The sequence below is a fragment of the Ciona robusta genome, chromosome 13 (genome assembly GCF_009617815.1).
Source record: "Ciona robusta chromosome 13, ASM961781v2".
In the NCBI taxonomy this organism is placed as follows: Eukaryota; Metazoa; Chordata; class Ascidiacea; order Phlebobranchia; family Cionidae; genus Ciona; species Ciona robusta.
The window spans coordinates 1,914,895-1,936,388 of record NC_143247.1 but is presented as its reverse complement, the minus strand read 5'-3'; the positions used below and the strand labels follow the sequence as shown (position 1 = coordinate 1,936,388).

Sequence of the window (21,494 nt, the reverse complement as noted above, 5' to 3'; positions counted from 1 at the left end):
CCACTGGGTTGAAGCAATTGCCGTAAAGTGTCTTGCATAAAAACACATACACCAACAGTAGTAGCAGCGAAAGGGGTGCATTTTAAAGATGCATTTTGCTTATAGTTGTATGAGAAAGTCAATATCCGTGTTTTATCTTCTAAACATAGGCATTGGCTATACTATATTGCCTCAACAGCCTGTTCTAAACAAGAGTGGGCCATTCTTAGGAAACAGCGAATAATCCAAATACCGGCAATGGTATTTTGCTTTTTTCCTGCTAATTACAAAAGCATACATGTCGTTTTAATTAGCGCACTTTCTGAATGAAAAAAATGCCATGCCTTTTTAGCGGTATTGGTAAGCAGGTTAAGGTATAGCATATTTTTTTATCTCTTCGAAAACGATAGCAAAAACCATGTAAAAACAACAGTCAGTAAGTCGCATTCATTCATTCATTTGTTAAAACACGCTATGGATAAAAAGTGTGGGAAAGACAGTCAGTTAAAAGGCTGATTAATTATCATATTATTTAAAGAACGAAGAGAAGGGAATCAACAGCAGAACGACAGTTGTTAAAACACGCTATGGATAAAAGGTATTGAAATGAGAGCCAGTTAAAAAAGCAGGGTAATAACCATTTAAACTGGGTAATAATCTTATAATTTAAGCAAAGTAGAGAAGGGTATAACAGCAAAACAACAGTCTTTAAAACACGCTATGGATAAAAAGCGTGGCTGTTGTACTTTAGCATAGGGGCGTTGTAATACGCGCGCACTATTCGTATCTGAGCGCCAGAATTACGTCAAATAGGCAGACCAGCTGTAGGGAAAGACTTGGCGCCGGCGCGGATAATGCTTTGCGCGCGCTATTCTATTCAATGGTACAGCATAGGCAGTCTTTAGTAGACTACACGTTGTACAGTGCCGGTTTTAAGTGACCGGTGAACCTGTATTTTAACAAATTTTCGTTGCATACAGAACGTTTTTAAACCAAAACAAGCTTTTGCCTTAATTGAATTTAACAAGAATTGTTCAATTTAAGAAAATACTGCAAAAAACCAACGAGTTTTTTAGGTGAGTTTTTGGTTATAAATCGGACACTTATACGTTTTTTTATTTAATTTTGCTAAATTTGAATACATTAATGTCTTTCTGAAGGCATAACAGTTATTCTGTTTCATAAATTTGTGTAATTTTTAAGTTTTTAGACAATAAAATGTGGTTTAGTACATTTTTATTCATTTTTTCGTATTTCTACAAGAAATTTTTTTGTTTATGTATTACTATAATTGTTGTATAGATATACAAGTCAGTATGACAGTTATTTGTATACTTATAGCATAAAATTAATTTTAATAGTTAAAAAAGGGAATCGCACTTTACAAAATGTGTCGAAATTTGACAGTGAGCATGAGGTGTATAAAAACCAAATTAGTATATATATATTCTTTATACTAGAAACAAATATGCTTAAAAATGCATTGTTTAAAATGAAATATGTGTTTTTTTTTACTAAATAAATAAAATAACGAGATAATACTGGTTCGAGGCTTGTTTCTGCTACATTGTGGGCGTATGTGTCCTTGGGCAAGACACTTAACGGCAATTGCTCCAACCCAGTGGTCACTAATGGGTTGTCCAAATTATCAACCATACAAAAAAGTGAAAAAAGTCACCCACAAAGTTATCTACATTGTAACTCGTAAGCAGGCAGGAGGTGTATGAAACAGAACACCCGTGTTATAACGACTATCGTTTTCCAGCTACGCGAGGATAAACAAATAAAAAAATTATTCATTGTAAACATGGTGATAAAAACCCTGTTTCGTTTTTACAGGTGTGGAAAAGGAGTTCTTTTTGCTGTGTTAGTTTTTCTATGATGCCTAAAGACATGTAAGTTATTACTTTATTCTATTCTCTATGGTGCGACCCCAGAGTGGCACACTATGGGTCCAGGATTGGCCCATTACCGCATTATATATATATAAAAATTTCAAAAAGAAATCACCCACAAAGTAACATACATGGTAACTCGTAAGCTGGCACGAGATGTTAAACCCGCGTGATACCGACTGTCGTTTTCCGGCCACGCGAGTATAAAGTAAGTTACACTCGTATACATCTTTTTGCCTGTCCAATTATGCTCCAATAATCTTAAAACTGAGGTAATTAAATATACAATATTACCCAAAAGCACGGTGGGTTTTTTTATCGTACAGTATTAACTTAGTAATGTAGAAGCCATAAAATATAAAACTGTGAGAATGAGGTGTATGAAAAAGCCACTTTTTTGTGCAATATGACACCAGTGTTATAAGTATAAGTCTTTTAGTTGCTCTAACCCGTTAGGAAAAAATATTCGTTCTGATTGTTGCTTTTAATTGTGAAATGCTCACTGTAGTGTATAGTTATATATACTCAAGCTCACTGTCCAGTTATATAAGCTCGTATTCATAAGACACTCTTATGCTCACAGTTAAGTTATATAATGAGTTATAACACAGGTCACAGGTGTATTCTAACTGTTCTTATACACCAGACACAAATGGTGTATTCATACACCTCATGCTCACCGTCGAGTTATAACATGGTAAAATCACATTTTTAAGACACACATGGTGTATCTAGGTTAACAGCACAATTGGATTTTTCGAATCTGTTTTAGTGCGTCAAATTCATATAAAAAAACCCTAATTTGATTTTTTTACGGAACACATGCTAAACGCTGGACATTCTAACTATTTTTGGGTATATGTGTTTTTAGGCAAGATATAGATTGTCTAAACTGTCAGCTATGAATAAAATATGAAAATATCTCAAAAATAATCACTCACAAAGTAACATAGGTGGTGATTCGTAAGCGGGCACGAGGTGTATGAAACAGAACACCTGTGTTATAACGTCTGTCTTTACCCCGCCATGCAAGAATAAACAAGTTACATTCATTCATTCCTAACTTAAAAGCAGGCACAAGGTGAATGGAACAGAACACCTGTGTTATAAGTTACAACAACTGTCATTTCCCAGTGCAGAAAATTCAGGGTAGGTCTGCACCTCCTGCCACCCCAGATTTGGCGCCTTAGTTTTGGCCTATTTTATTTCCTCTTTCGCGATAGCTTATCTGTACGCAGTCATGCGTAACACGCGCCAACGTAATGACGTCACACGCAGCGTGAAAAGCCGGCGGCGTCTGAACGCTACAATGCCTAGCAGCGTGCGTACGAAACCTAGTTATCGCGTCTATTGTCAAAAAAACACGCTTTAAAATGAATAGAGTTTGGTTTTCTATTGTGTTTATATAGTAGAGTGGGGGAAGATGGGACAGCTTTTCATTCTATTTCCCGTCCCATTTGGTAGTAAACAAAGAACATTCAAAGAATTAAAAAACCGTATCCTCACGACTCCTATAGACCGTTGTGAATTGTTTAAAACACGATCAGGATATTTGGATATTATGTGCTAAAGGTGTCCCATATTCCCCCACCCTACTATACTTTAGTTACTGTCTATTTAAAAATCGGTTTAAAATAAATGAATAAAATTCATTTTGTCTCTTCGGTCACGATAACGAAGACCAAGACAGTTTACAAAAGTGAAAAGACGCGTAGTAACGATAAAACAACAGTTGTTAAAACACGCTTATTGATAAAAACGAAAGAAATAGCGTACGCCGAAACATTATATATAATATATATATTCTATTTTTAATTAATACATAATTGATACGCTTTGTATAACTTGGCAGCGAGCATGAGGTATATCTAGAGCACTATAAATTTTTCCAGCACCCCTTTGTGTACCTCGACACGGGGCATGGGGTCCATAAACACGTGTATTATATGCGGCCCTTTAATAGCTATCATTTATATGTTCTAATTTGGCAGCGCGCATGAGGTGTGTACAGAATACAGCGCATAGATTACCTTTTAATCGGCACTTATATTACGGCTTGACAGCGGGCATGAGGTGTCTATATAATACAGCGCATGCATTACTTTTTATAGCCACTCGTGGTATAACTCGACAGTGGGCATGAGGACCAAGTTATAACTCGACAGTGGGCATAGGACACATTAAAACTCGACAGTGAGCATGGGGACCGAGTTATAACTCGACAGCAAGCATAAGACAACGTTGTAACTCGACAGCGAGCATAAGACAACATTAAAACTCGACAGCGAGCATAGGACACGTTATAACTCGACAGCGAGCATAGGACCACGTTATAACCCGACAGCGAGCATAAGACAACGTTTGAACTCGACAGGGGGGAATAGGACCCCGTTATAACTCGACAGCGAGCATAAGCAAACGTTATAACTCGACAGCGAGCATAAGACAACGTTATAACTCGACCGCGGGCATTAGACAATGTTAAAACTCGATAGCGGGCATAAGACAACGTTATAACTCGACAGCGGGCATAGGACCACGTTATAACTCGACAGCGAGCATAAGACAACGTTATAACTCGACAGCGGGCATAAGACAACGTTATAACTCGACAGCGGGCATAAGACAACGTTATAACTCGACAGCGGGCATAAGACAACGTTATAACTCGACAGCGGACATAGTCAACGTTTAACTCGACAGCGGACATAAGACAACGTTTTAACTCGACAGCGGACATAAGACAACGTTTTAACTCGACAGCGAGCATAAGACAATGTTATAACTCGACAGCGAGCATAAGACAACGTTATAACTCGACAGTGGGCATAAGACAATGTTATAACTCGACAGCGAGCATAGGAAACGTCATAACTCGACAGCGGGCATAGGACACATTAAAACTCGACAGCGGGCATATGACACATTAAAACTCGACAGCGAGCATGGGACGCAATACAACTCGACAGCGCGCACGAGGTATACCAGATTTACTGCGTACGGCGCCAGTGTAAATATTTGTAATCTGAAAACCAAAGGGCATGCCCGGTTCTTGTCTACTGCTGGTCGTTCGTAATTAGGCCAGTACATTTCAAATTCAAAAACCAGTTCACTTCGTATAGCATAGACAGCACTGCGTTTTCTACGGCTTTAAAAATGGCCAGAATTCTGTAGTTTTATGCGCATTATGTTTTCGTATTGTTTTATTAAGTAAATTTTTGATGTATTTATAAATAATTATTTATTGAGCGTTATTTTTTAGCTGCGTATTTTTGTGACAGTTTTAGAAAAAAGAGATATAGTAGGGTGGGGTAAGATGGGACATGTTTTTATACGATTTTCTTCTCCCATTTGGTATTAAACAAAGAATATTTACAGAATTAGATAACCGTATTCTCACGGCTCTAAAAAGCGTTGTTAATTGATAAAAACAGTATTAGAAAATATGGGATTCCGGTGCTAACGGTATCCATCTTACCCCACAGTACTATACGGTAACAAATTGATAACCATATAGTACTGTGGGGTAAGATGGTTACCGTTAGCACATAATATCCCATATTTCCTGATCGTGTTTTTACAAATTAACAACGCCCTTTTACAGTCACGAAAATACGGTTTTATATAATTCTGTAAATATTTTTTGTTTACTACCAAATGGGACGCTCATGAATAAAAAATATGCAATCTTACCCCAACCTAATATTTATACTTGGAAGACAGGACACTTTTTCATTCTATTTTCTCGTCCAATATGGTAGTAAACAAAGAACATTCAAAGAATTATAAAACCGTATTCTCGCGACTCCCATAGACCGTTGTTAATCGTTAAAAACACGATCAGGATATTTGGATATTATGTACTAAAGGTGTCCCATCTTTCCCCACCCTACTATACTACAGTCTAATTTAAGGCCATTTCTGGCTTTTAGATTTAGATGCGGACGTTCAGACGTATTGTTTGGCTTTTTCAGACGAATTTTCTTATCTTTTTTTGACGTTTAATTTACACTTCGTAGCTGTATCCTGCTCTAAGAGATTAACCGCTTTTTTCTATCGGATTTTGCACCTTTTTTGGCCCGCAATTAGACGTAAACAAGTCTTGTCTTTGTTGCCCTTTTGTTACGACGTGTCTGACGTCTGTGACGTCACAGAAGCAGGTGCCTTTCGCGGTAGTAAGTGCCCAAGCCGGAAAAATGAAAAAAGACACGCGTTTCTGGAAGCCAGCTTAGATAGAACACAGAATATAGAAAACACAGCTGTTTAAAACTGCAATAAACCAGTACCGTCAGGCGTTTAAAACTTAGCAGGCAGATATTTTTAAATGTGTTTAAGATATAGTAGGGTGGGGTAAGTTGGCTTATGCTTTTAGTATGTTTTATAGTCCGATTTATTAGTAAACAAAGAATATTTAAAGAATTATATAACAAATAAAAAAGCGTTGTTAATTGTTTAAAATACGATCAGAAAATATGGAATTTAAGTGCTAACGGTATCCATCTTACCCCACAGTACTATATTTAATAAAATTAATTTATATAGCATCACTTTTTAGCATTTTTACAACAGAATACAGAAAAAACAACTGTTTTAACTTAGTTACAGTTTAGTTTTGTAGCTTTTTAAACCAGTATCTTTAAAAATGTTGTGTCAGTTTAGTCATAACAAACAGTTCTGTTATTGTATATATATAATTTATCTTTCTAAAGTTAATTGTAAACGTAAATACAGAACAGAAAAGAGGGTAACAGCTTTTTTAAGCGGTATAAGTTACTTCTTTAGTGCGTTTTAAGTCGTACTGTGCCATTTTTATGCATTTTTTAAAAGCTGTTTTGCTTTAAAACGTTGGTAGTACATTTAGGTCACATTTGGGCGTTCATATATATTTATAAATCTTGTTTTTCGTTGGTATGCGTGAAAAAAAACACAGTTTTGTATTTATCTCTTTGGCATTTCGTCGCCGATTTTGTTGCGAAAATTAGAGCAAATTGTTACCGCTAGACGATGCTCAAGGGCGCAACCGTAAAACGGAATTTTTAATGCGTAACTTTCTAATGAGTTTCTGTTGTCTGTATAGGCACTAGTTAAAACACTTTGTAAAATACGTTTCGATAACTGTAAAAAAAACGCAAATTTGAAACCTATTTACAATTAAAAATAGAAATCCTATAGTTTGATTATCACAAATTATTAAAATTTAACAGTTTTTATTAACTAAAACTAGAAAATCTCGTTTTTAACTCAAAATAAAAACTAAAAACAAGCATAATTTTTAACCTAAATAAAAAAATGTTTAAAAAAAATGTAAAGTGTTAACCGGTCAATAAGTTGTTTTATTTCTTCCCGCCAAGTACTGTGTATTTGATTATAGCGCCATAACGGTTCGTATATTACAAAAGCATCGTTTTACCCTAGTTATCAGTCTCTAACAGCGCCGATTTCTTAAGTCGCCTGCTTATCTGTAATTAATCGACCGTCGGGAAATTTCGAGCCTCTCGGCGGGACATCGCTATTGTTTTTGCCGCCGATTGCGTTTTTTTTCGTCGGCCTTATAAAAACATTGTGGCCGCCTTTTTCTATTGTACTTTAGTGGGCGATTTAATTACTGTAGGCATTTAATTTTTTAGACGACTGAATGAATGTCATTTTATTAACTAGATTACTGTTTCGAAAATCAGAATAGTTTACAAAAGCGCAAAAACGACAGTCGTTTTTGTAACTTATAAATTAAACAGTACAAAGCGTATTCGAAAAAAACGACTAAATAAATGAATGAATGGCATATTTTATTATATAGATTACTGTTCGAAAGTCAGAATAGTTTACAAAAGCGTCTAAAAACGACAGTCGTTTCTATAACGCTTATAGTAGGGTAGGGGAAGATGGGACACCTTTTCATTCTACTTTCTCGTCCCATTTGGTAGTAAACAAAGAACTTTCAAAGAATTATGAAACCGTATTATCACAACTCCCATAGACTGTTGTTAATTGTTTAAAACACGATCAGGATGTTTGAATATTACGTGCTAAAGGTGTCCCATCTTCCCCCACAATACTATATAGATATAACAGTACAAAACGTATACAATAATAGGCGTGACCGTTACACCCTATGCAATATAACGTAACAAAGTGATAAACCATTTAATTCAACAATATAAAAGTTCCAATAGAAAAAAGTTTGTGTAAAAACTAGACAGTGAGCATGAGGTGTATAACAGTTTTGTAAATTTAGTAAAAATTTACAGATCTAACTTTTTTTTTATAGTTTACAGATAAATATATACTGTAGCCGTGTAGAGTTTACATTTTAGCTGTTTGAAATTTTTACTGGATTTTTTCTATTGCGTTATGTACAAAAGGTAAAAAATTATTATATATATTTTTTGGGGGGAAGATGGGACACCTTTAGCACATAATATCCAAATATCCTGATTGTGTTTTAAACAATTAACAACGGTCTATGGGAGTTGTGAGGATACAGTTTTCGGGTTTAAAATTATTTGGATTTTCTTTGTTTACTACCAAATGGGACGAGAAAATAGACTGAAAAGGTGTCCCATCTTCCCCCACCCTACTGTATAAATTTTAAGGGCCGTTTTGGGCTTAACTAAGAAAAAATGATATATAATATATATAATTACGATTTAAATTTTAAAAGTACAGAAATATATATACTAGCGTGGGGTAAGATGGTTCATGTTTTCGTTAGTCTTTCTCGTCCCGTTTGGTAGTAAACAAAGAATATTTACAGAATTATATAACCGTATCCTCACGACTCTAAAAGAGCGTTGTTAATTTTTAAAAACACGATTAGGAAATATGGGATATTATGTGCTAACGGTATCCATCTTACCCCACAGTACTATAATATAGAATGCAATATTACATACACATTTTGCACTGTACGAAAAAAAACGATTTTTTTTCTTTAATTAAGTTTTAAAAAAAATTAAATTATTTTTTGACCCTGAAAAATTAATTTGTTTTTATTTTTTTTATAGTGCTGCTGATCGTAAACAAAAAACAAACCCAAAAATTAAGAAGGAATCAGCCATTCTTACGTCATCAACTACGTCATTAAATACGTCACGGAACCGAAAACGCTTACGAGAAGAATCTGCGAAAAAAGAAGCGACGATACTGATGTCATCAGAGGTAAAATTTATGAATGACAAAGCGTGGGAAAACGTAGTAATTTATCGGGAATTGAAATTATATATACATATATATATAATATATATAAATTTGCGTATTTTAGCAATTTTTGTGTTCATTTTTGTAGGTTTTTAAAAACAAATTTAATTACATTTAAAATTATTTTTTGTTTTTTGATAATATATATATCGAATTAAACAAATTATTTTAAAATATTCAGGTTAATTTTAAACGTTTTATTTTGTATTTTATTATTAAAAAAAACGAAATATACGTTGCAATAAATTAAATAATACTAAAATTAAAAAAAAATTAAAACTCTCCAAAAAAATTGAAAAAATTCTTACAAAATTTAATATTTTTTACCATTTTTCAGGAAAAAGAAGACTCTAAAAGGCGGTGCGTTATGGACACGCGTGTAGAAAATCGCAGGCAACAATTTTACACCAAGGTTAGTGACCAGAGGGTTATTGAGTTCGAATCCCACTTTTGCCAGTCGTTTTTTTTAATGCGTTTTTTTAATTCAGTTTTTGAAATGTAAAAATAGTTTTGGAATTGGTTACACCACTTTTCACAGGTGTTTATATAAGTTAAGTTGTATTTGACCGACACTTAAGTATTTTTACAGCTATAGTTTTACAAAGTGTCAACAAAACAATAACCTTGAATTAGTTGCACCACTTTTCACAAGTGTTTATATAAGTTAAGTTGTATTTGACCGACACTTCAGTATTTTTGACAGCTAATTTTACAAAGTGTCAACAAAACAATAGCTTTTACGCTAATTAAATAGTATTCTGTAATTCTGTTACATACCGTTAATTTTTACGCACGCTGTAACTGAGGAAATGTAACTTTTTTATCCTCGCGTGGCTGGACAACGACAGCGGGTATAACACGGGTGTTCTGTTCCATACAGCTCGTGCCCGCTTACAATTTACCTAAATAACTTTGTGTGTGAAACTTTTAAAAGTCCCTATTTTTTTAATACATAACTTAAAAATTAGATAACCCATTAGTGACCACTGGGTAAAAAAACGCAGTAAAATTTCTTACCTAAGGGCACATACGCAAAAATAATACACTATAAAACCGATAACCTTTGGGCTAGAGGCAGACACGCTAACCACTATGCCACAACGCAGGTCTAAAACGGTTTACGTTTTTTAACGTAACGTAACGAAATGACGTAACAAAACGACGTTGCGTTTAAGTTGGGCTCACCGGGCGTGTTTAAACGTATCCATTTTCGCGCGAACCGAAATTCGTTTTGAATTTCCAGGTCTCATTTGTTAGACTGTTAGCCAGTGTAGCTCTTTTAGGCGTAGTTTTAGTTTACTCATTTCAATATACATATATATATATATGCAGTTTTTGTGTTTTATGTATGCTTTTTTAGGTGTTTTATATGCAGTTTTTAAGTGTTTTTTTATATGTAGTTTTTAAGTGTTTTGTAGTCTACATAAGTTTATAGTTTTTTTGGCAGTTAAAATTTTGGTTATTTAGTAAAATTACTACTCAGAAAAGGTTTAAATGCAATAATTGATATTTTTACATATTTTTTAGTAAAATTTTTGGGTAAATGTAAAATTAGGTTAAAAATTTTGGATAAAAAAGAAAAAGGCAAATGCAGGTGCTTTTTGTTTGTTTATTATATTTTAACAGTATTTAAGTTAATCAAAACAGTAAAAATTCAAGTTTGTTTGTGTGTTTATGAACAATATTTAAGTTACTCAGTTAAAAATAGTTTTTGATTAATCTAAATGTATTTTAACTTAAACAATTTCTTGCGAAATTTTCAATTTTTTCTCAAATTACAAAAAAAAATTTTTGCAAATTTTAATTTTTTTAATTTTTAGACGGATTTTAAAGCAATCGACCATGAGATGTTCCCCACGCCCCAAAAAGAGGGGGCTGATGGGGAAAACGATGACCCCATGGTGTTAACCTCACCCATAAAGCACCGGGCTAAAAGGGGTGGCCCCTTACAAGAAATAAACGTGGGGAAAACGGAACACCCTTTGTCGTCCCATTACCAATTTCGGAATATTTTTACCTCTGCGCCGATTTCTAGAGCTTCTCCTCTGCCAGTTTTAAGGTAATTTTAATTTTCATATAGTTTTTGTTTGTTTTTCCTTGAATTTGTAATTTTTAAGAGTGTTTTTAAGGTTTTTAAGGGATAATGGGCCAACTCTGGCCTTAATTTTAGGTCCTCTGTCAGGTTTAAAGTAATTTTAATTTTCATATAAATTTTGTTTGTTTTTTTTCTTTAAATTATAATTTTGGGTTCATTTTTGTCTCTGTGGCTTGCTTCGCTGTAGGACCTCACCCATAAAGAATAGATTGTGCAAATACAATGTTGCGGTAATGGGCCAACTCTGGCATAAAAACAATAACTTAAATAAGTTGCACCACTTTTCACAAGTGATTATATAAGTTAAGTTGTATTTGACCGACGCTTCAGTATTTTTGACAGCTAGTTTTACAAAGTGTCAACAAAACAATAACCTTGAATTAGTTGCACCACTTTTCACAGGTGTTTATATAAGTTAAGTTGTATTTGACCGACACTTCAGTATTTTTACAGCTAGTTTTTTAAATAGGTCATTTTTTGAAACCTGTAGTTAATTCTAATTGACTGCTTTAACAACAATGCCTAAAAAAGATACGATTTTTTGTCCCAATTCCGTAACGTTTTATAATGGCCGTGGCAATTAATCATATCATTAACTACACAATACTAATTGTGCGTGCGACAATAGCCGTATTATGACGTCACTATCAGGGCCGTGGGCGCTTAATTAATTTAAAACACCCTTGATTTTAAATGCCTATTACATTTTATACGCTTTTTTAATGAATGTATTTATTAGAAACCGTATCCTCATGACTGTAAAATACCGTTTCAAATTGCTGAAAACACGAATAAAAATATGGTATATAGTAGGGTGGGGGAATATGGGACACTTTTAGCACATAATATCCAAATATCCTGACTGTGTTTTAAACAATTAACAACGGTCCATGGGAGCCATGAGGATACGGTTTTATAACTCTTTAAATGTTCTTTGTTTACTACAAAATGGGACAAGAAAATAAAATAAAATGTGTACATTTCCCCCCCACCCTACTATATTATGTGCTAACGGTATCCATCTTACAGTACTATACGTTACAAATTACTGGTATAGTAGTTTGAATATTATATTTGCCTGTCCGTTTAACGGTATTGGACATGTTAGATCACGCCTTTACGTTCTACATGTTATAACATGTAACTCGTAACGTATTTAAAGTTATATACTGTCTGCGAAAACAGAGCGATTTTTTCGCTACTTAAAAACGTATTCGCTATTACTATAAATTTTTTTGGCAGTGAAAAATATGTTCTAAAACATCTATATATATGTATAAAAAAATGTTTTTTTTACAAATTATAGAATAAGTCGCGTTTTTTTATTGTAAACGTGTTTTTTAGATCATTTGTGCATATTTTGAATTTTTTAGGTTAATTTATTTCTAGTTTTGTTTTTTACCCAATTTTGTTGTTTAATACTGTGGGGTAAGATGGATATCGTTAGCACCTAATATCCCATATTTTCTAATCGTGTTTTTAACAATTAACAACGCTCTTTTAGAGTCGTGAGGATGCGGTTATATATTTCTGTAAATATTCTTTGTTTACTACCAAATAGGACAAAAAAGTCCAATAAGAACATGTTCCATTTTACCCCAATTTAATATAAAACGCGAGTCATCTTACCCCAAACTTATAAAAATAAAACTTGTACCATCTTACCCCAACCTACTATACTTTAAAGCTCGCAAACACGCGTCTTTGTTTTGCTAACAACGGCCTTTATTTGCCTATGTGACGTCACAATTTGGTTATTTTGCGTCGACGACGAGTCGGGGCAAGACGAAACTTCGTTATGACGTAATAAACGAACTTGTTACGTGATTGGGCAAGTCTAACACGTGGTTTTGTGTACAAACGTTATGTTTTTACTGTGGGGTAAGATGGGAAGTGTTTTATGGTGGGGTAAGATGGGACTTATTTTATTGTAGGATAGGGAAAGATGGGACATGTTTTTATTCTATTTTCTTGTCCCATTTGGTGGCAAACAAAAATATTTACTAAATTATTAAAACCGTATCCTCACGACTCCGATAGACCGTTGTTAATTATTAAAAACACGATCAGTAAATATGGGATATTATGTGCTAACGGTGTCCCATCTTACCCCACAGTATTATAATATAACTTATTTATCCTCGCGTGGCGGGGCAACGATAGTTATTATAACACGGATGTTCTGTTCCATACACCTCGTGCCCGCTTACAAGTTAACACGTGTGTAACTTTGTAAGCAATTAAAATAATGTATACAGAAACTGGCCAGGGGCCTTCACTGTAAACATGTGCTAAATCTGTACTAAATACAGGTCTAATAATTAGGTTAAACAAACCCTTTAGTTTTAGATTATTTTAATTTTACTTGTTTTGCTAATATAGTACTGTGGGGTAAGATGGATACCGTTAGCACATAATATCCCATATTTTCGGATCGTGTTTTTAACAATTAACAACGCTATTTTAGAGTCCTGAGGATACGATTGTAATTCTGTAAATATTCTTTGTTTACTACCAAAGGACGAAAAATAGAATAAAACATACTTTTAAGGTTTTTAATTTCTAATGCCCCCCCCCCAAAAAATGTATTTTTTAAAATTAAAATTGTGGGAAATGATCGTTATTATGTCACATTAGATTGATTGTTCACGCATTATTACGTCACAATTTTCCCACCCTGGTCATATATGACGTCATTTTCCCATGACCCGAAACGTAACGCATCCATAGCGAAAAAAATCGAATCAGTCAATTTCCGTCCAGCACTAATTAGTTTTTGATCATTGTGACGTCACAGACGCTGCTGTGACGCGAAGTGTTTCCAAATACCACGTCTGTTAACAGTGTTTCCATACGCGAAATTGTGATTTTTTTTGTTAAATTTTTTAAGGATAAATAAGTTACTTTTACACATAAGGTGTATGAAACAGAACACCCGTGTTATAACGACTGTCGATGCCCGCTACGCGAAAAAAATCGCCTAAAAAAGTTCAAAAACCCACTAAAAATCGCATTTTCCATCTATTTTTTCCCACTCCGGAGAAAGTGAGAAAATTCCCATTGTTTACGCACAGTGTGCCGATTGTGACGTTTCCTCCTAGTACAGACACGCCGGGGCCTATTTAGACTTGCCGTAACTTTGCGTGTTTTCCTATACCCCGTGGCGTGCCAGTTAAACTGGCATTTAAACTTATAATTTATTGCTTTGTAAACACGCGTTATCAATTCTTTATAGCTATATGTCCCTTTAAACGGCTAGTAATTTAAGATGTTAACATATTTTCGATATTTAATTTAAATTTTATTCAAATTTGGTACTTATATTGAAAAATTGTTTAAAATAATACGTTTTTATTTGCCAGTTATCATATTATAGTAGGGTGGGGTAAGATGGGACGTGTTTTTATTCCTATTTTTTTGTCGCATTTGGTAGCAAACAAAGAATATTTACAGAAATATATAACCATATCCTCACGACTCTAAAATAGCGTTGTTAATTGTTAAAAACACGATCGGAAAATATGGGATTTTATATGCTAACGGTATCCCATTTTACCCCACATTATTATACACATTTACGTTTAAAAATCGCGTCTATAAAAAATACGTTTATTTGCGAAAAAAAAAAAAAATTAATAGTATTTTTAAGCACGTTTCATGTTTAAATGCATGTAAAATTATAACAAGCTAAAAATACGAGTTTTTTGTGTTTAAATGCCTGTACAAAAAAACGCCTTTAAACGCGTGGGAAAAATTCTTTAACTTTTCTAGTACACCTGTGTGTAATCTGATTTCGATGCTCTGTTACGTCATAATAGCACTTGTTGGCTAACAAACCTAATAGGATGTACCAGTCTGTCTACCAAAACGTAGGAATTTTAAACACGTTATAATATAAAACGTGAAAAGTTAAGTTACTTATAAAGTTACTACTTAAGTGTAAACCGATTTAAAAGTAATTTAAATTCCGTAAAATGAGTATTTATTTGCATTTTTGTAAAGAAAAAGTAACCTTGAATTGGTTGTACCAATTTTCACAGGTGTTTATATAAGTTAAGTTGTATTTGACCGACACTTTAGTATTTTTGACAGCTAGTTTTACAAAGTGTCAACAAAACAATAACCTTGAATTGGTTGCACCACTTTACACAGGTGTTTATATAAGTTAAGTTGTATTTGACCAACACTTTTAACTTTTTTTGTCCAGGTGTTGCAAAAATTCGGAAGTATTTCATTTCGTTGTATAGTTTCGTTGTGTTTTCTTTTCTTTATTACATAACAATGGCCTGCTCTTCCCTATAGAGTCGGCGAGTCTGACGTTTAAATACCTATTGTGACGTAACAGAACAACCAAAACGGCTCCGAAAAAATTGCGATTTGTTTAAGTGTTACCGTAAAAAAAAAAAGCTTTTTAAAGTTTTATTTAACGTTCATTTTTACCGATTTTTCAGCACATTGTAAAAAACCAAACCATTTTATGCGCAGAAGGTAGTAAAAATTAAAATTCTGAAACCGTTTTTAAACCTTTAAAAAATGCGCTTAATAAAATTATTTTAAAAAATCCAAAAAATTTTGCTTTTTTTTCTGACGAGAACTCGTTTTTTTTCTGGCGAGAAATTGTCCCCGCAATTTCCTGTTATAGCCCTACGGAAACACTGCCATAACGAATCCTTTTGTGCTTATAACCGTCCCAAAGGGCCTGGCCTGTTAGCTCAATCGTGGGAGCGCGTATTTGTATAGCGCCTTTTTTCTCTTAACGCGTATAAAAGCGCATAGCTGTACTAACTACTATACAGAACGTAACGTGTTAGGGCATAGACTCCGCTGTTATTACGCTGTTATTAAGTAATACGTAGCTTTATTTACAGTAATTGAATAGTTTAAAAAGGATTTTTAAAAGCGATGTAATTATTTAAAAGTGTTTTTTTTTAAGTTTAGTAAAAAAAATTGTGACACAGTTTTTTTGACAGCTAGTTTTACAAAGTGTCAACAAAACAATAACCTTGAATTGGTTCGCACCACTTTTCACAGGTGTTTATATAAGTTAAGTTGTATTTGACCGACACTTCAGTATTTTTAACAAGATATTTTTATTTAGAAATTTATTTGTTAGGAATTTTTAGTTTTTTTTCCAAAGTTTATTTAAAACACAGTATTAATTATGGTGGTCCATAATTTTTGCGTCAGAACTACATTTACGAGAAAATATGTTTCAACTGATAGGTAAGAAGAGAAAAAGGCTTTGTTTATTGGCATGTGCCTGCCTCTAACCCAGAGGTAATGGGTTCAAGGCTCGCCGCTGCTACCATTGTGGGCGTATGTGTAGGGATGCACATTACAGAATTTCGAATCCATGAGATTCGAATCCTTTTGTATTCGAATCTAATTACGGGATTCGGTATTCTGTTTAATGACGTCATTACACGTCATCTCATATACTATATTAACAATTTTTGAAAGTTATTAATTTTGAAAAAAAATATTTTTGTGTTTGTGGGACTTTCGAGAGTAAACGTTTCGTAACGTCTTTTCATAGCCTGCTATACGTTTCATGACGCAAAAACTACCCAATAGTACAATTTTTGATCATTTTACAACTCAAGATTCAACAAGGCTGTTATGAAAGGGTCAATAAACTGGCTTTTGTGGGTAAAATTTTTTTTTCCTATAAATATAAAAAGATTCGAAATTCTAGATTCGGAATTCTAGATTCGAATTAAAGTATTCTAGGATATCCTAGAATACCTAATTATTCTGTAATGTGCATCCCTACGTATGTGTCCTTGGGAAAGACACTTAACGGCAATTGCTCCAACCCAGTGGTCACTAATGGGTGGTCTAAATTGTCAGCCATAAAAAATATGTGTATGTTCTATTCTATATGGGTGAGGACCTACAGCGAGGCACTCAATGGGACCTGAGATTTGGGCCAAAGTTATCTAATTAAACAATATTTTGTGTATTGGGCCAAAATAAACCCAAAATTTTCATAAAATAAATATTTTTTAAACACTTCAAAAAATACTCCGAAAATCGTAAAAAAAATTTACCTCGAAAAAATTTTTTTTTCGACTAATTTTTTTTTCTTTTTTTTCCAGCTGGGCAGATTCAGATCAACTGTGGAAATCTATGGTGAACAAAGAGACAGTTTATTGCCGCAACAGTAGTTACATGGACAGACATGCAGACTTACAACCACGAATGAGGTCTATTTTAATAGACTGGATCATGGAGGTACTAAAAATATTTTTTTTATTTATTTTTTTTTTTTAATTTATATTAAATTTTTTTTTATTATTTTTATAGTTTTTTTTTACTTTTTTTAGGATTTTTTTGTTAAATTAGTAATTATTTTTTTTTTAAATTTTATATAGTACTGTGGGGTAAGATGGGATACGGTTAGCACATAATATCCAATATTTTCTGATCAAGTTTTTAACAATTAACAACGCTCTTTTAAAGTTATGCGAATACGGTTATAAAATTCTGTAAATATTCTTTGTTTACTACCAAATGGGACGAGAAAAAAGAATGAAATGTACCATCTTACCCCACCCTACTATACCTTTAAAAAAACATTTTTTTTTAATATATATAAAAAATTTTTTGTTCCATTTTTTTTTAATTTTTAACCTTTTTTTTAGGTTTGTGAAGTGTATTCATTACACCGGGAGACATTCTATTTAGCGGTCGATTACATCGACCGTTATTTATCAGCGACCAAAAATATTCACAAAACTCGGCTTCAATTAGTTGGAGTCACAGCCCTATTTATAGCAGCAAAACTAGAGGTAACAAAATTTTTTTTTTGCAACTTTTTTTATAGTTTTGATATATTTAAGAAAAGATTCAAGATTGTATATGAATATAAAAAAAATAAAACCGTTAGTTTTTAGTGTTTTTTTTGCAGATTGTATAACTGTTTCTTTTAAAGTTATATATATAAAAAAATAGCATATTTTGTACAATTTCAAAGTCACAGTTTTAATTTTTTTTAATTCGTAGTAAAACTTGAAGCATTTCTTGGTAAAATGTGTTAAAAATACCATAAAAAAATAAAATACCTGCATAAAAAAATTACAAATTTTCCCCCAAAAAATCCTCCTCCAAAAAAAAAAAATTTTTTTTATTAAATGTTAATTTTTTTTCTCCAGGAAATATACCCGCCAAAATTATCCGACTTTGCATATGTGACTGATGGAGCCTGCACTGACGACGAAATTTTATCCCAAGAACTTATTATGCTAACTGCACTCAAATGGTCACTTTCGCCGATCACAGCAATTTCTTGGTTAAACGTATATCTGCAAACAGCTCACGCTGCGTTTGCCCCAAATCCAAGCTCTGCGTCGTTTTTTCTACCTCAATATCCGCAAGAAACCTTCGTGCATATTTCTCAGGTAATTTTCGGCGCGAATTTGAGCACCTCGTGCTCACTGTCGAGTTATAACATGATTGTCTTCTTATACACCAGACACACATGGTGTATTCATTCACCTCATGCTCACTGTAAAATGGGACACCTTTAGCACATAATATCCAAATATCCTGATCGAGTTTTAAACAATTAACAACGGTCTATGAGAGTCGTGAGGATACAGTTTTATAATTCTTTGAATGTTCTTTGTTTACTTCTAAATGGGACAAGAAAACAGCATGAAAAGTTGTCCCATCTTACCCCACCCTACTATATACACAATTTTGTTTACTACCAAATGGGACAAGAAAATAGAATGAAAAATTGTCCCATCTTACCCCACCCCACCCTACTATATATATACAATTTTAACACCGTTTTTTTCTACAGTTGTTGGACCTATGTGTTCTTGACATCGAAAGTTTAGAATTTTCGAGCGGCTTACTTGCAGCGTCAGCATTATACCATTTCTCGTCAAGAGAATTGGCCACTCAAGTTTCCGGCTTTCATTTTAAAGACCTGGCAGCGGTAAGTGGCTTTTTTTGCAACTTTTTTGTGGCCTTTCTATTTTTGCATTTTTCCCTTTTTTCGGTTTTAGTATAAATTAAACTTATGGTGTTGGGGTAATGGACTAAATCAGGTCTAAATTTGTAGTTTATATTTTAACTAGGCCAAATTTGGCCCTCGAAACTTATTTTATTATTTTAAAAAATGTCAACATTTTTAGCAAAAATGATTTCCCCAAAAATATTTAAAATTTTTTTTTATTTTTATATATTTTACTTTTAAAATCCCGTAAAATTAAAAACTTATTTTATTATTTCTATTTTTCAGTGCGTTCACTGGATGGCACCTTTTGCAATTACGGTTCGAGACACTGGGCTCCAGCCATTAAAACAGTTTAAAAGAGTTTTAGAAACAGACGCACACAATATACAAACACATGCTAACAATATAGATACCCTGGTAAGATATTTGCATTTTTTTACCTATTTGTAATGTTTTTTTTAATAATTTTTTAGTGCTTTTTGAGATGTTTTTTTTAATGTCTTTTTGAAAAAAAAATTTTTAACTTTTTTTAAAAATATTTTTTAATTTTTTTTTTTGAATAATTTTTTAATTTATTTTTTAGATTTTTTAAGTTTTGTAAAATATATATATATAGTAGGTTAGATTAAGAATAAGAAAGTTCTTGTTTTAATAAATTTTTTGGGGGTTTCTTTGGTAGTAAACAAAGAATATTTACAAAATTACATGACTATATTCTTATAACTTAAAAGTTTTTGGCAGAAAAAATTGTTTCTGAAAAATATTAAAAAAAATTTTTTTTTTAGGACTCTGCTTTCGAAAATCGGTCACGGGTTCACGCAGAGGTCACCTGTCAATCACCGACAGAAGTAGGCGGGTTCATGACCCCTCCAAAAAGTGGACAGAAGCAATCCGTTCCAGTGACACCCCAAACCGGCGTAATGGGCACCTAACACGTTCTAAAAAAATCCGAATTTTCATTTCTCTTTGGCGCCACCGAGCGACGGTCTCCGGCCGTTGTCCTGTCCGCTAGCAGGCGCTGCGGAAGCGGCAATTTGCACAACGCTCGGAAAATAGACTTTTTATTCACTGTGAAAAAAATAATTTTAGGCGTTTTTTCTTGGTGCCTTCAAAAAACCAGCCTTTTTATCAAAAATGACCAGATTTTACCCGTTTTTTACCAATTTTTCTGAAATTCCAGACAAAAAATGTCACAACTTAAAGAATTTTACCCGTTTTTAAACTTTTTTTTACTTTTTGTGCCAATATTTAAAAAAAAACGGTCTTAAAACAACCCGTAACTCAATCATTGTAAAATGCTGCTATGACAATTATTTTTTGCTGCTATTTCCGCATTTTAACTTCTACTATAACTCTACAACTCTATTAGGACTAATAACACAATCCACTTTTAAAAAGTTTAAAAAAAAATTAATTAAAAAAAAATTTTACTCAATTTTTTTTTGCAATCATTTTTTGAGGTATTACAATTCGCTAAAAAAAATGAAAAAAATGTTTTTATTCCATTATTTTTTGCTTTTATTCATTAAAAATTGTTGCAGTTATTCGTTTCTGGCTAGTCGTTTTTAACTAGCAGTAAATAAACTCCTGTTCTAAACAATTTTATTTCGATTTGAGATTTTAGGGAAAAAAGCAGCGGTTTTAATAATAAAAAATGGTATAGTACTGTAGGGAAAGATGGGACACCATTAGCACATAATATCCAATATTTCCTGATCGTGTTTAAAACAATTAACAACGGTCTATAGAAATCGTAAAGATACGGTTTAAAATTTCTTTAATTTTTTTTGTTTGCCACCAAAATGGACAAGAAAATAGAATAAAAGGTGTCCCATCTTCCCCCACCCTACTATATATAATTCTGTAAATATTCTTTGTTTACTACCAAATGGGACAAAGAGAATGAAAACCTGAACCATCTTATCTTAGCTGGGTAATGTTACTTAATTCAAACAGTTTTCGCCACTTCCCGGCGCCGTGGAAAAGTGGTTAGCGCGCCTGCCTGTAACCCAGAGGTAACGGTTTCAAGGCTCATCGTTGCTACCATTGTGGGCGTATGTGTCCTTGGGCAAGACATTTAACCTTAATTGCTCCAACCCAGTGGTCACTAATGGGTTGTCCAAATTATAAGTCACTTTGTTCAAATTATCAGATACGTAATACGTCGCCCTATTATATATATGTATATATAGGATACATTAAAGCACTTACAAGAAAATTCCCCATGCACTGTAATATAGTATATCGTTTCGCTTGGAAAGAACTCTGGCGGTTTGAATCGCGCACAAAATAACAAACGTGCTAGTAACTCATAAGCGGGCACGAGGTGTATGAAACAGAACACCCGTGTTATAACGACTGT

The 21,494-nt window shown here is 33.3% G+C and overlaps 1 protein-coding gene across 4 annotated transcripts; it reads left to right on the top strand.

The window, feature by feature from the left end:
• The first annotated feature begins 897 nt into the window (after positions 1–897).
• Positions 898–20,732, top strand: LOC149725724 (G1/S-specific cyclin-E1-like). 4 transcript variants are annotated; one of them, XM_089891614.1, is made up of 11 exons: positions 898–1,055; positions 1,819–1,874; positions 8,879–9,032; positions 9,409–9,483; positions 10,892–11,130; positions 17,265–17,400; positions 17,811–17,957; positions 18,321–18,566; positions 18,974–19,111; positions 19,418–19,549; positions 19,918–20,732. In XM_089891614.1, exons 2-11 carry the CDS (start codon positions 1,858–1,860, stop codon positions 20,062–20,064), a joined length of 1,431 nt encoding a protein of 476 aa, XP_089747740.1. In that variant the 5' UTR covers positions 898–1,055; positions 1,819–1,857; the 3' UTR covers positions 20,065–20,732. The 4 variants fall into 4 exon arrangements, with proteins under 4 accessions (XP_089747740.1, XP_089747742.1, XP_089747739.1 ...); XM_089891616.1 differs by lacking the exon at positions 1,819–1,874 and having other exon boundaries at positions 944–1,055; XM_089891613.1 differs by lacking the exons at positions 898–1,055; positions 1,819–1,874 and adding an exon at positions 6,094–6,224.
• The last annotated feature ends 762 nt before the right edge of the window (positions 20,733–21,494 follow it).

What these genes read in the sequence shown, in the direction of transcription:
- LOC149725724 (XM_089891613.1), top strand. Translation starts at nt 6,199, where the DNA reads ATGTGTTTAAGATATAGTAGGGTGGG. An exon ending in TTAAGATATAGTAGGGTGGG is followed by an intron (nt 6,225 to 8,878) that starts GTAAGTTGGCTT and finishes TTTTTTTTATAG; the next exon opens with TGCTGCTGATCGTAAACAAA. An exon ending in TTATAGCAGCAAAACTAGAG is followed by an intron (nt 17,958 to 18,320) that starts GTAACAAAATTT and finishes TTTTTTCTCCAG; the next exon opens with GAAATATACCCGCCAAAATT.